This window comes from Schistocerca piceifrons, chromosome 4 (assembly GCF_021461385.2).
Source record: "Schistocerca piceifrons isolate TAMUIC-IGC-003096 chromosome 4, iqSchPice1.1, whole genome shotgun sequence".
Lineage (NCBI taxonomy): Eukaryota > Metazoa > Arthropoda > Insecta > Orthoptera > Acrididae > Schistocerca > Schistocerca piceifrons.
The window spans coordinates 614,167,009-614,181,250 of record NC_060141.1 but is presented as its reverse complement, the minus strand read 5'-3'; the positions used below and the strand labels follow the sequence as shown (position 1 = coordinate 614,181,250).

Sequence of the window (14,242 nt, the reverse complement as noted above, 5' to 3'; positions counted from 1 at the left end):
CAAGACTCCGTCGAGTCACGGTTAACGTCACTGACGTCAGCGACCAGGTTCACAGAAGGTCAACCACCACTACAATAAGTACCTTCAATTATTTATAACATGTATAAAGTAACAGTCGGTAGATAGGTGTTTTCGTAAGAAGTAAATGTTAATTCCTTTCCGAACTGCCTTCGCAATAATCGGGTGTGATAGTTTTTGAATGTAATCGCGAACAGAGTAATGGGTGGACGGCAACTGCGTCCGCGGCTTTGGATCGAAGAAGGGAAGCGGTCACAAGGGCGGCATCTGGCGCGGTTGCGCCGACGCCGACGCTGGCTGCCAGCGACGGGAGGAGGGAGGGGGGGGGGGGGGGAGGAGACGTCCCGGGCAGGCGCCCCCGCAGCGCGGTCCCAGTCCAAGCCCGGCCGCAGCCACAGCAGCACAGCACTCCGACACAACAGCGCAGTAGCCAGCAGCAAACATGTCGCTCGCAGATCCCGTAGCCTTCGCTAAGGACTTCATCGCCGGTGGCGTGGCTGCTGCCATCTCCAAGACGGCGGTCGCGCCCATCGAGCGCGTCAAGCTGCTGCTGCAGGTGCAGCACATCTCCAAGCAGATCTCGGAGGAGAAGCGCTACAAGGGTGAGTTACCGGCCCGCCATTTGGCAGAAAGCGAACAAAGTACCACTGTCGTTTCGATAAACATCTTTCGGAACAAACATAAGACATCTGATTAACAGACTGTACCCCAGTTCTCAGCCAGTACAGAGTAGTGCACCGATTAAAAGCTCACAAATATCTTAAATACGATAAGAGTGCACATGCGGATTATGTGTACAGTTAAGGTACTAAATACATCACATATGCCTTTCCCGGTGACTTTGAGAAACTACTAGCGCCAGATCTGGTAAGAATCTACACGACCCAATATGAACGATCGATTCAGAGGCCACACACGACCCGAATGCTGTACACCAGTTTTCAACCACGTGCGTTTCCTCCTGAAGGAATTAAATCTAAAACCAGGATGAAAATTTACTTTATCATCGATTCTGTTAACTTTATCTTCTGAACATTGCCAGCATCCGTTCGTGGGAATGATCTTGTGACTGTCACCTTTCCAGTGGATCGACCAACAGCAGTATCCTACCGATAACTGTTCTCACGTCTTTGCAGATTCTTTGACTTCGATCCCTCTGTGAGCATAACATTAATATCTCCACAAGTATCACTGAGCGCAGTGGTTAGCACACTTGACTCGCATTCGGGAGGACTTCAGTTCAAACCTGCACCTTACCATCCGAATTTAAAGTTTCCGTGATTTCCCTAAATCGTTCCAGACAAAGGCCAAGATGATTCTTTTGAAACGGCACACCCGAATTACTTCCAATCTTTAAAAAAAAGTAATAAAAATGCGAACTTGTGCTCCGTCTCTAATGACCTTTTGCTTCCACTTCCCAACATGTTTCTTCTATACTACATCTTTGAACAATTCCACAGCCTGTTCTGAGTGTGGTCTATGACAATATGAGCCACTCACTCCTTGCCAACAATAGAACAGCGACGGTAAAAGCAGATTAAATGCAGAAAGCTTTTGTGCACTACTCTCAGTTTCGCCGGCTGCTGTGGCCGAGCGGTTCTAGGCGCTACAGTCCGGAACCGCGCGTCCGCTACGGTCGCAGGTTCGAATCCTGCCTCGGGCATGAATGTGTGTGATGTCCTTAGGTTAGTTAGGTTTAAGTAGTTCTAAGTTCTAGGGAACTGATGACCTCAGAAGTTAAGTCCCATAGTGCTCAGAGCCATTTGAAGCCATTACTCTCAGTTTCAATCGATTGGGAATGCAGATGGATTTTTTTCTCAACGTAACTGACACAATTCGTTCCACTGACTTCAGATGTTGAGGAACTAAAGTCTTCTTCAACATGCTTGACTTACAGTCGGAGGAACCAACTTCCATAGGTACTATGGTAAAAGCTGAGAATACGGTGATCGGGTTTAAAAGCCAAATCCTAGGAACTTGAGAGGAAAGGCCCAGTGCGATAAATTCAGAGTTCTTATTAGTAAGGTCTGAGTCCTCCCTATTGTTTCTATAACTGCTCTCCCAATACATGTCTTACCTGCTTTATCCGTCTCGTTTATTTCCTGTAAATACTCGGAGCTCTAGGAAAGTGCATTACACGCCAGCAACTGATTTCTTTTGCTGTCAGTGTAGCCTAGATATGAATCGCCTCTTACGATTTCTGTCCCACAACACAGTGAAAGACAAACTGACTGCCATACTATTATAACGAAAGAGTGAACTGACCGTACAGTCTGAAAGTTATAAAAATGTTATATTACATGCACTGCTATCCTCAAATTATGGATGTTTTCACGTTGTTTCTCATACGTACGACAAATTAAAAACTGTTATACACTTTATCTTCTCTGATAGTTAATAACAAGCTTGTAGAGTAACGTTCAGATAATACCCAACTTAAGAGATTTCTTCAGTTATTATATTTCATCTTGTGGCTGATCGTTAAACGCAGATCAGCTTATTTCTTTTAAGCTGAAACATTAGGCTCTTGCTTCATTCTCAACGCGCTTGACTTCAAAGAGCTACATTTGCATCTCTCCTAGAGAGAATCTGTTCTGTGCGTGAGACTTGCGAAAGTATATCTCCACCTAGGACGATATCTGTTCTTAACGACACATCTTTGCAGCAGGCGATGCAGTTTCCCAAACAATTTCCTTTCATAGTCTTTTAACAACACATTATCAATTGCCAAACAAGTGATTCTACTCAATATCTTTCAGCGCTTCAGGCTTATCTACATGGAGCGTCCTTTCCCATAGGAATTTTTAATTCCATTTGCAGGGCCTATAATAATTTCATTGTGGTTTTCCCTAAGAGACATTATGTCAGCTCTTAGTCACTGCTTTTATCACTAAGTTCAGGTAGTGTCCTGTGAACATAGAGCAATTAACGTGGTGATAGGTTTCCCCTTTTCTCAGCTAACATCTTTGACACAATGGAATTATATTTTCCTGAAGACATATGAATCCCAACTTTATCTTCGATAAGGATAGATGGTGAAGCACTGAATTAAAATTTGTAGCATGGCCAGGACTTGAACCCCGGTCTCCTACTTACGAGGCAGATGTGCTAACCACTACACCTTTTTTAGCATTGTGGCTACCACAGATACCTGGACTAACCTAATCCACTGCCTTCAAGTTATACGCTCAGCCCATTTTCTCCTGCTTATATCGTCAGTATTACCTAGGTGCTCCAACATTGGAATAGCACCTCAGCGTTGAATATAATGGGAAATCCTGCCTGTACCTTAGGCATAGGTGATCTATTGGTTTACAGGAATTACATTTTCCTGGACACATAAGAGTCAACTTTGCGCTCGATAAGGACAGAAACTGAAGCAATCAATTAGTGGTTAGCACATCTGCCTAGTAAGCAGGAGACCCAGGTTCAAGGCCTGGCTGTGGCACAAATTTTAATTCATTGCTTCAGTTTCTGTCCTTATCGAATATCTTTTTTGTTTCTAAAGTCGGTTTGGTAGTTTTTAATGGTGTTCCCCAATATAGAAATCTATTTAACAAAACCGACACACACGGATCGAAGCAAATAATTTTTGGGAAAGCAAAAATAATCACGACGTCCACACTTCGCTGCCATTTTGGCGGTTGTAATTCCACAAGTTCAGCTACGTGCAGCCTAGGTCGTGTACATGTTACGTTTTGTGGTGCGGCTTCTCCTGTTGCAGAGCACTGCAGAGCTACCGCGGCGGCTCCCCCGGCCGATCCCCCGCTTGGACTCGCCTCCCCGATATTGAACGGCCGGCGAGCGGCGGCAGGCCACCTGCTTCGTCACCCCTGACCTTTCCGGCCCTCTTCGTATGAACATCTGCCTTTTCAGCAGAACAAAAACAGTGGCCAGTAAACTAATCGATCAGTTGTAAACCTGTTCGTCCCTATCAGAGAGAGTACAGTACTACAGAGAGTTTTCTGCATAGCCAAAACCTTAGAAGTCAACGAAAGTGCGAGCTGAAACTAGGTCACCATCTCGGCTTTCATGAAAATATGAAAAATGGATATGTATAATGCATATAGATCGCATAATGTGAATGTGATTGGTTCTCCTAACCTATACCCTGAGGTGACAGGTCATGGGATAGCGATATGCGAATACACAGATGGCGGTAGCATCGCGTACGCAAGGTATAAAAGTGCAGGGCTGAGCTGTCACTTTTACTCAGGCGATTCATGAGAAAAGGTTAGCGACGTGAGTACAGCCGCACGAAGGGTATTAACAGACTTTGAACAAGGAATGGTGGTTGGAGCTAGACCCATGAGACATTCCATTTCGGAAATTGTAGTGTTGGCAAAAGAGCCAACACTGTTTTTCTAGAGGAGGCCGAAATGCACGCGTTTAATTACACGCTGACTGGCGTGAGGTCTGGAACAGGACAATATCTTGAGAATTGCAAATAAAGTAAATAGTTGATATAATACTTAGCTTTAATCCACAATTGTAGAACATCGCTCTTGATGATACATGCTTCACATAATAAATATCAATTGAATACGGCGCCTTGCTAGGTCGTAGCAAATGTAGCTGAAGGCTATGCTAACTATCGTCTCGGCAAATGAGAGCGTATTTGTCAGTGAACCATTGCTATGAACGTCGGCTGTACAACTGGGCGAGTGCCAGTACGTCTCTCTAGACCTGCCGTGTGGTGGCGCTCGGTCTGCTATCACTGACAGTGGCGACACGCGGGTCCGACGTATACTAATGGACCGCGGCCGATTTAAAGGCTACCACCTAGCAAGTGTGGTGTCTGGCGGTGACACCACAGAAATCGTTAAGGAATTCAATATTTCGAGATCCACAGTGTCATGAGTGTTCCAAGTATACTAAATTTCAGGTATTACCTCTCACCAAGAGCAACGCAGTGGCCGACGGGTTTCACTTAATGATTGACGGTAGCGGCGTTTGCGTAAAATTGTCAGTGCTAACAGACAAGTAACACTGCGTGAAATAACAGCAGAAATCAATGTGGATGGCACGACGAACGAACCCGTTGGGACAGTGCGGCGAAATTTGGCGTTAATGGACTATGGCAGAAGACGAGAGTCGCGAGTGCCTTTGCTAACGGCACGACATCGCCTGCAGCGCCTCTTCTGGGCTCGTCACTTTATCGGCTGGACTCTACACGACTGGAAAACTATCGCCTGGTCAGGTGAGTCCCGATTTAAGTTGGTAAGAGCTGATGGTAGGATTCGAGTGTGGCGTAGCCCCCACGGAGCCATGGGGCCAAGTTGTCAACGAGGCACTGCACAAGCTGGTGGTGGCTCCGTAATAATGTGGGCTGTGTTTACATGAATGGACTGGGTCCTCTGGCCCAACTGAACCGATCATTAACCGGAAATGGCTATGTTTGGCAACTTGGAGACCACTGACAGCCATTCATGGATTTCAGGTTCCAAGCAACGATATCATGTCACCACGCCACAACTGGTCGTGATTGGTCTGAAGAATATTTTAAACAATTCGAGCGATTGATTTGGCCAGGCAGATCACCCGAAATGAATCCCATCGAACATTTATGAGACATAATCGAGAGGTTAGTTCGTGCGCAACATCCTGCGCCGGCAATATTTCCCGCAATTATGGCAGCTATGGCTCAATATTTCTGCAGGGGACTTCCAGCGACTTGAGTCCATGCCACGTCGAGTTGATGCACTACGCTGGGCAAAAGGAGGTCCTACACTATATTAGGAGGTATCCCATGACTTTTGTCACCCCAATGTACACTTGGACCAGCTATCCTCCCCATTTTTCATCCCAACTGAAAAATATGTTTTGTTAACCTCTGCAAAATACTCGCTAACTGCAACCATCACTTCCTCATTTAACGAAAATTTCTTCTCAGCAAGACAAAGTTTCAAGTTAGGGAGCAGGAAGATGTCACTTGAGGCTACGTCTGCTGAATAGGTAGGATGAGGAACTAATTAAAAGCACAATTCATACACTTTCGCTATTGTTATCGCCGATGTGTGACATGGAGCATTATCCTGGTGAACGAACACTTTTTTGCGTGCTAATTTTTGTCCTTTTCCAACCAATGCAAGTTTCAAACGATCCAACAATGAAGAACAGTAGGGTCCAGTTATGGTTCTGCTTTTTTCCAAGCAATCTATGAGCATTATTCCTGGGGAACCCCAGAAAACAGGGTCACTATATAGCTAGCTGACAAAATGGTGCACTTTCACCACGCTTTGTCCATTGTTTTGAGTGCCGCTTTGACTCTGGTGTGTTATGATGGATCCAGGTTTCATCAAGTCACAAATCGCCAGGCATTGTCTTGAAATGTGCTGGATCCGCTTTTGGTTCACTGTGAGCAATCGTGGCACCCACATCCCACACAGTTTTTCATAGCCAATTCTCCATGCAGGATGTTATGCACTCGCTCAGCTGAGATGCCTACAGTCCAAGCACTCTCACGAACTGTTATTCGGCAGTCCTACATTACGATATCATGGATTTTGTCAATGGTCTCCTTTGTTGTGACCTCAGTTGCACAGTCAGAGCGCACTTCGTATTCGGTGCTTGTCCGATCACGTTTAAATTCATTAGTTCAAAAGCAAATGGTATTCAATCATGACGTAGAGTCCTCACGGATTTCATCTCATTCTGTTTTGATTTGTGCGGGAGTCCCGCCCTCAAATGAAAATGTTTAATAACAGCACGAAACTCGGCTTTCTCCATTTTCGATCACAGTCGGCAGACTGACCAATTCAGACAGCTGTCAACAATGAAAAGTACACTGTATATTGTTGAAATTCTTTATTCGTTTCTTGGAATAATCAAGCTTACCAACCACGAATGCACAACAAAAATGTCCCATATTACATGGAAATTTACCAGATTTATCAGACCACACTCTTAAATGTAGAAATGTTTTGTTCGTCCTTAATCCGTTATCCGATTTGAATAAGAACGTTTCGAAGGCGCGATTTCTACTACTGGGTGTTCACGTTGTGTATGATATTTTCAGTGAATATTTGACAGGAGGGACTCGCAACAACATTGAATGGTTTTACATTATGAAATATTCGTTAGCGATTTTGTCAATTGGGTCGGAAAATTTAAATGCTATGCAGCATATCTTTGCTCCCAAAATCATGTAGGATAACAACGCAATGATCTGAAAATCAGTCAGTCTTCCTTGAATATAGATCTCAAGAGAAATGGTTATTTTCCACTGATTTTGACGCTCTTCTAGTTTCTATACAAGATGGAGTTAAGGATCACATAAAAGAGCAATGAAGAAATTGTCAGACAATTTATGTCAAGCTCTTTCTTTTCCCTTCACAGTCATTATTATTGTGACCTATGTTTTCCGATCACTTTGATTTTACGTACCGACACCGTTCGAGAGCATTAATGTACGCTAACATCTTCCTGTCAATTAATTGCGCCTCAGTCTGTTAGCAGTAGGTATAAAATCAATTTAACTAACAAGGGAACCTCCCCATCGCACCCCCCTCAGATTTAGTTATAATTTGGCACAGTGGATAGGCCTTGAAAAACTGAACACAGATCAATCGAGAAAACAGGAAGAAGTTGTGTGGAACTTTGAAAAAATAAGCAAAATATACAAATTGAGTAGTTCTTGCGCAAGATAGGCAACATTTAGGATAACGTGAGCTCGGGTGCGCCGTGGTCTCGTGGTTAGCGTGAGCAGCTGCGGAACGAGAGGTCCTTGGTTCATGTGTTCCCTCGAGTGAAAAGTTTAAATTTTTATTTTCAGACAATTATCAGAGTTCAGGCACTCACACATAATCAGCTTCGCTCTCCAAAATTCCAGGACATGCTCAGATTTGCTAGGACATATGCAGGATTTGACGGTCTACACACGGAAAAATTTGAAAACGTTAAAAACATATGTTTTGACAGAGCACAGAGAAAACTGTGCGACTGTGAAACTGTTGCATTCATTTGTTGCAGTTTATGTGACACACTCTCATGGTTTCATCCACAAGAAAACCTAAATCGGGCAAGGTAGATGAATCTTTTTACCCATTCACCAAATGTGCAAGTTAGGTGGGTCGACAACATATTCCTGTCATGTGACGCACATGCCGTCACCAGTGTCGCATAGAATATATCAGACGTGTTTTCCCGTGGAGGAATCGGTTGACCTATGACGTTTTGATCAAATGTTTTCGGTTCCCATTGGAAAGGCACGTCCTTTCGTCTACTAATCGCACGGTTTTGCGGTGCGGTCGCAACACACAGACACTAAACTTATTACAGTGAACAGAGGCGTCAATGAACGAACGGACAGATCATAACTTCGCAAAAATAAAGTAAGTGAACTTTTCGCACGAGGGAAGACTTGAACCAAGGACCTCTCGCTCCGTAGCTGCTGACGCTAACCACGGGACCACGGTGCACCTGAACTCAGAGTGTCCTAAATGTTGCCTATCTTCCGCATTGACCACTCAGTTTGTATATTTTGCTTATTTTTTCATAGTTCCACACAACTTCTTCCTGTTTTCTCGATTGATCTGTGTTCAGTTTTTCAAGGCCTATCCACTGTGCCAACTTATAACTAAATCTGAGGGGGGTGCGATGGGGAGGTTCCCTTGTAAGTACGGAAGTTAGAACATTATCACGTTTTTCTCTTGCTTAAAAGCATTACCTTGAAATTAAACTAAACCATCCTTGTAGTGAGATCAGTTTTTAAAGTTACTGTACACATTGTTTTTTTTGTGAATTTATTCTTGTAAATCTCCAACTGAGTATGCCCCTCGTTGATTGGTCGTTCGTGGAGACCGTGAGCAGAGATATCCCTATTTACCTTTACTATAGCACTGCCCATTTTGCTGGGTTCTGACCTTAGAAACATAGGATAAATAACAGTTAGTAGAGTCGTCGGAATCGGTTTAACACTATAGCGAGCACAACTGCGAAGATTCATGTACACGATTTTAAAGTTTCACACTATGTAAACGCTTCACTGCATGTTACCCGCGGCGACTGGATTTCTGGATGCAGTCTTGAAGGTCATCCCTGCTCGTCCCACGCATAACCTACTGGTGAGTGCTTTGTCGCCTTGGCAGGCTAACGAAAGAGTAAACGTTGAGAAGATACTCTCCCTGCGACGGCACACAGTTCCACTGAAAAATGTCAACTGGAAGGCGCAAAATGAGAATCAAACTCGTGACCAGAGGGACGTTATACTACTGATCTTAACAGGGCCTAGGTTCTAGGAATAATTGTGTGTCGTGTATGAAGGCCATTTAGACCAGTAGTGCATGTCGTGGCAACACTAAGCTTGGGTAGCTCGTCATGGGACTTCCGACTGGAGTGATATCGTTAAATAACACACTGGACTATAACATACTGAAATCTTTGCGATGAATGCAGTTTCTGCTGTGTACAGACAACTGCCGTGGGCGAGTTTAGTAGCCTCTAAGAAAGATTAATATTAACAGTCGTCACGGGGCACGTGTTAAACGATTCAAGAGAGAGGTAATGCCGAGACATGAAAAAATCTTAAAGTAATGTACACGAAAAGAGAAGGTGCAAGATACAAGTTATACCGTATATCAAATAAAAATTAATTCAGATGAGAACAACAGTACATAAAAGACCGTAAACAGCTGACAGAAGTCACAGACTTTAGCTTGTCTCAAATGTTGCAGATAACAATGCGAAGCGCCTCTCGTCTCTTTACTATACACAGCTCCATACCGCTACTGAAATTATCGAACCCTATTGTCTCTAATGCTATTCAGAGCCTCGCGGTTCTTATTGCATTCTCGCAGGTATAACAGCAGTCAAATGGATAACAATACCCAGGGAACGGGAGCCCATTTTGCGCGGAGAGCTTCGATTAAGACAGTCGTTGAAGTGAATCGGTGTGACACTGAAGCTATCTCCCAAGACAGCACTGCGGTTGGCTCATGCACAAATTCGAATGTGAACTTACACAAGCCAGCAGATTCTCTACAAGAGACGTCCTCCAAATCTGCACTGCGGCTCGCTTATAGCAATTTCGAATGTGCACTCACACAAGCCAGCAGATTCTCTACAAGGGACATTCTCCAAATCTGCTTCCATCGCAAAAGTGAATTATATACACGTTTATCAGTAAATAAAGCGTCTCTGCTCTCCCAACAGTCCTGCGGCGTCGCTCACCCGAGGCATGGCCTATCATCCACCATAACCTGGCGTTTGAGAAGCTGCTTGGTCGCGTGTTCCTCCCACTCAAAGTGATAATGTTGGTAACATATCTACACACTGCGAGGTTATTTAGCACAGGTGAGAATGGAACTACATTTTCAATCATATAAAAAGTGTAGCTATCTAACCATCTTTGGGTTTTGAACTTCTTGTTTCGTTTCCACTTCAGTGACCGATAACGAACTGACCTGGGTAAGTTTGCAATGGACATTCACACCAACTGTCATGCCGGTGGCTGCAAATCACCTAAGTACACAGATGAGCCAAAACATTATGACCACTGCCCACTGCGAGACTGAATGCCTCCTGTTGGTGTTGAAGGCACGTGACGCAGTAAGAAAAGAATGTAAGCACAAGAGAGACGAATGGCCAGGCGTTTTAGCGAAGATACAGGCCGAAAATGCGGAAATCCACTGCTATAAGCTGTTTTGTCAAAGGGTGTATTGTTGTGCGGCTGCGGCTGGAAACGAGAATCTCTGAAACGGCGATGCTGAACACCTGTTGGCGTACTACTGTCATTAGCACCTGTGGAAAGTGGTTTAAGGCAGGAGAAAGAACGGGTAGGGCGTATAGTAATACACGACCACATCTCATCATAAATCGTAGAACTCGGAGAATCCCCCACTGTGAAAACCAGGATAGGCAGCTGTTTGTGGCAGATCTGACGATAGAGTGCAGTGCTGGTGCCAGCACAAGTGTTTCGGAGCACACCATTCACAGGCCGTTGTGAACATGGAGCTCCATATCACACGACCCCTACGTGTTCCTACGTTGACCCAGAGGCATCGCCAATTATGACTGCAGGAGCACAGCATCACTGAGTCTTCACACTGGATTAACAGAAACGTGTCGCCTATCGAATGAATCGCATTTCGTGTTACGTCAGGTCGATTATTGGTTTCATACACGACGTGATCCAGACGAATGGCTGCACGAAACGCTTTGCGCCACAGATGCAGGCCAGTGAGGACGGAATTATGCTATGGGGTGCACTGATTGGGCTTGCAAGGAATCTGTGGCAGTAATCGAAGACATCATCACAGCTGTGAACTACGTGAACATTATTGCGGACCACCTGCATTGCTTCTTGTTTGAAGTCTCCGTTTACGCTGATGACATCTTCCATCAGGATGATTGTTCGTGTTGCAAGGTCAGAATCGTGCTATTCTAGTGTAAGGAACATTATAGTGAACTCACACTTATGTCCTGGCCAGCAAATGCGCCTCATCTGTACCCACTGCAACACACATCTGGTGCCAGATGCGTGCCCGTAAACCACCATCCCGTAATTTGCGGGAATCGCTTGACGTGTGAGTAGACATCTGCTCTGCCACATACTTCGGGAAACCTGTAAAGGACTTGTGGAATCCATGCCAAGCAGAATCTCTGTTGTACTGTGTTTGAAAAGTGGAACGACATGCTATTAAACAGTTCGTCATAATGTTTTGGCTTTTCTGTGTATGTGAGTGAGTGAAGCTTCATATAAAAGGCCTCTTCTGTCTTACAACTGTGGGCGTTACTCAACTATCACACAGAGCAGATAATGAGGCTCTTCTCTGGCGGTGTTCACACATGCATGGAGCGTTTGTTTCGCTGCGGATCAGGCGTCCCCTTCTGGCAGACGACACGACCTAAAGTAAATGACTAACGTATTGTAATAAGATGGCGCCTCTGCATTCACATCCCGGTATAAGAGGAGGAGGAGGAGAGTAGTGTTTAGCGTCCGGTCGACGGAGACGTCATTAGACACGTAGCACAAGCTCAGATTAGGGAAGGATGGGGAAGGAAATAGGACACACCCTTTGTAAAACGAATCTTCCCTGCATTTGCCTGAAGCGATTTACGGAAATCACGGAAACCTAAATCAGGATGGCTGGATGCAGGTTTCAACCATCGTCGTACCGAATGCGAGTCCAGATTCATGTGACAGGAATAAGAGTTCATAAGGATGATGGAACTGATCGTTTTCTTGATGGTCGGGATTTCTCAGGAGAGAGAGAGAGAGAGAGGTCCGGAGAGAGGAGGACGATCTGTTTAAGCTAGTTGATGTGCTCTACAATATGTATTTATACCACTAATATTTAGTTTTGGCGCCAATGTGAGACAGCAAAGCCATAGGTGGCCATAAATTTAGCACGCAGCCCTTTCTCGCCATACACTAGAATCAGCTCAGCTTCGATGTTGCGTTTTGTTAACAATTCTGTAGCTTGTGGCGTATATGCTGCAACACATTAATGAAGGCGTACTATTGTATGAGAAAACTACGAAGAGATTTTTTTTTTTTTTTTTTTTTAGATTTTACTGCTTGGGCACAGATTTTTTCGACACGAAGGGCGAGAGGGCGAGAGGAATCCACTTCTCTCATGTTTAAATATCATTCCAAACCTACGACTGGTGATATAATGAACAATATCTACCTTATTCTTCAATAATGCAGCTGAATGGCGCGTGCAGCATGTAAACTGCTAAACACTGCAAGGCAACTCGTTACCGTAGCTGGGGTCGCTGGTGCATGTCAGTGGGGTAGCGCTGGATTCAGAATCCTGGGGGTGGATAAAATTATCACTACAATTATTTGTCTAGGAAGGGGATAGAGGTGGGCAAGTCTGCTAGTATGTCCTCGATTAAATTTCAGGCGTCTCCGCAATGTCTCAAGAAGCTGGGGCAGGTGAACTTGTGGATGCTGATCAGTCGTCGGATGGGAACGTTAACCCCCCCCCCCCCCCCACCTCACCGCTTGGTTCAATTAGATCGGAGTAGGCTACGTGCTGACTACGAATTTCACCGTCTCCCTTCTCTCACCATCATTATACAATGCAAACATAACATTACATTATACATGCACCCATAAAATTCGACTACACTCATAAAATACACATGCGACACAAATCTCAAATATTCGCAATAAAATGGGTCAGTGTGCGTGGACCCTTTCCGACAGGCCGCTGAACCCTCTGCGTGGTATATCCCAGCCAACAATGCCCTACAACATTTACATTTTGTATTAGATGGGTCTGTATGGAACTGTCTTTTCCCCCAATGGCTTCACGAGGCGTAGATGAGCTATGTTCTGCCGTGTTCATTGTTCCTTCATCCTTCCTCCCCTCCTATGACCAACAACTCGGTTGCATTGTGCATTCTGCTGCCACCTACTGCCAGATACTACATATCAGCAACCTCAGTAGTCATTAGACTTCGTAAGAGAGCAGAATGGGGCGCTCCGCGGAACTCACGAACTTCGAACGTGGTCAGCTGATTGGGTGTCACGTGTGTCATACTTCTGTATGCGAGATTTCCACACTCCTAAACATCCCTAGGTCCACTGTTTCCGATGTGATAGTGAAGTGGAAACGTGAAGGGACACGTACAGCACAAAAGCGTAAAGGCCGACCTCGTCTGTTGACTGACAGGGACCGCCGACAGTTGAAGAGGGTGGTAATGTGTAGGCAGACATCTATCCAGACCGTCACACAGGAATTCCAAAGTGCATCAGGATCCACTGCAAGTACTATGAGAATTAGGCGGGAGGTGAGAAAACTTTGATTTCATGGTGGCTCATAAGCCACACATCACGCCGGTAAATACCAACGACGCCACGCTTGATGTAAGGAGTGTAAACATTGGACGACTGAACAGTGGAAAAACGTCGTGTGGAGTGACGAATTGCGATACACAATGTGGCGATACGATGGCAGGGTGTGGGTATGGCGAATTCCCGGTGAACGTCATCCACCAGCGTGTACAGTACCAACAGTAAAATTCGGAGGCGGCGGTGTTATGGTGTGCTCTTGTTTCTCATGGAGGGGGCTTGCACCCCTCGTTGTTTTGCGTGGCATTATCACAGCACAGGCCTACATTGATGTTTTAAGCACCTTCGTGTTTCCCACTGTTGAAGAGCAATTCGGGGATGGCGATTGCATCTTTCAACACGATCGAGCACCTGTTCATAATGAAAGGCCTCTGGTGGAGTGGTTACACGACAATAACATCCCTGTAATGGACTGGCGTG

At 45.0% G+C, this 14,242-nt stretch overlaps 1 protein-coding gene across 1 annotated transcript in view; it reads left to right on the top strand.

Moving 5' to 3' along the window:
- The first annotated feature begins 380 nt into the window (after nt 1–380).
- Nucleotides 381–14,242, top strand: part of LOC124794684 (ADP,ATP carrier protein 2-like) — a 38,864-nt gene continuing 25,002 nt past the window's right edge. Inside the window, exon 1 of the mRNA XM_047258228.1 lies at nt 381–620. Within this exon, the coding sequence (XP_047114184.1) occupies nt 461–620 (160 nt within the window). The 5' untranslated portion in view covers nt 381–460. The remainder of the gene's footprint in view (nt 621–14,242) is intronic.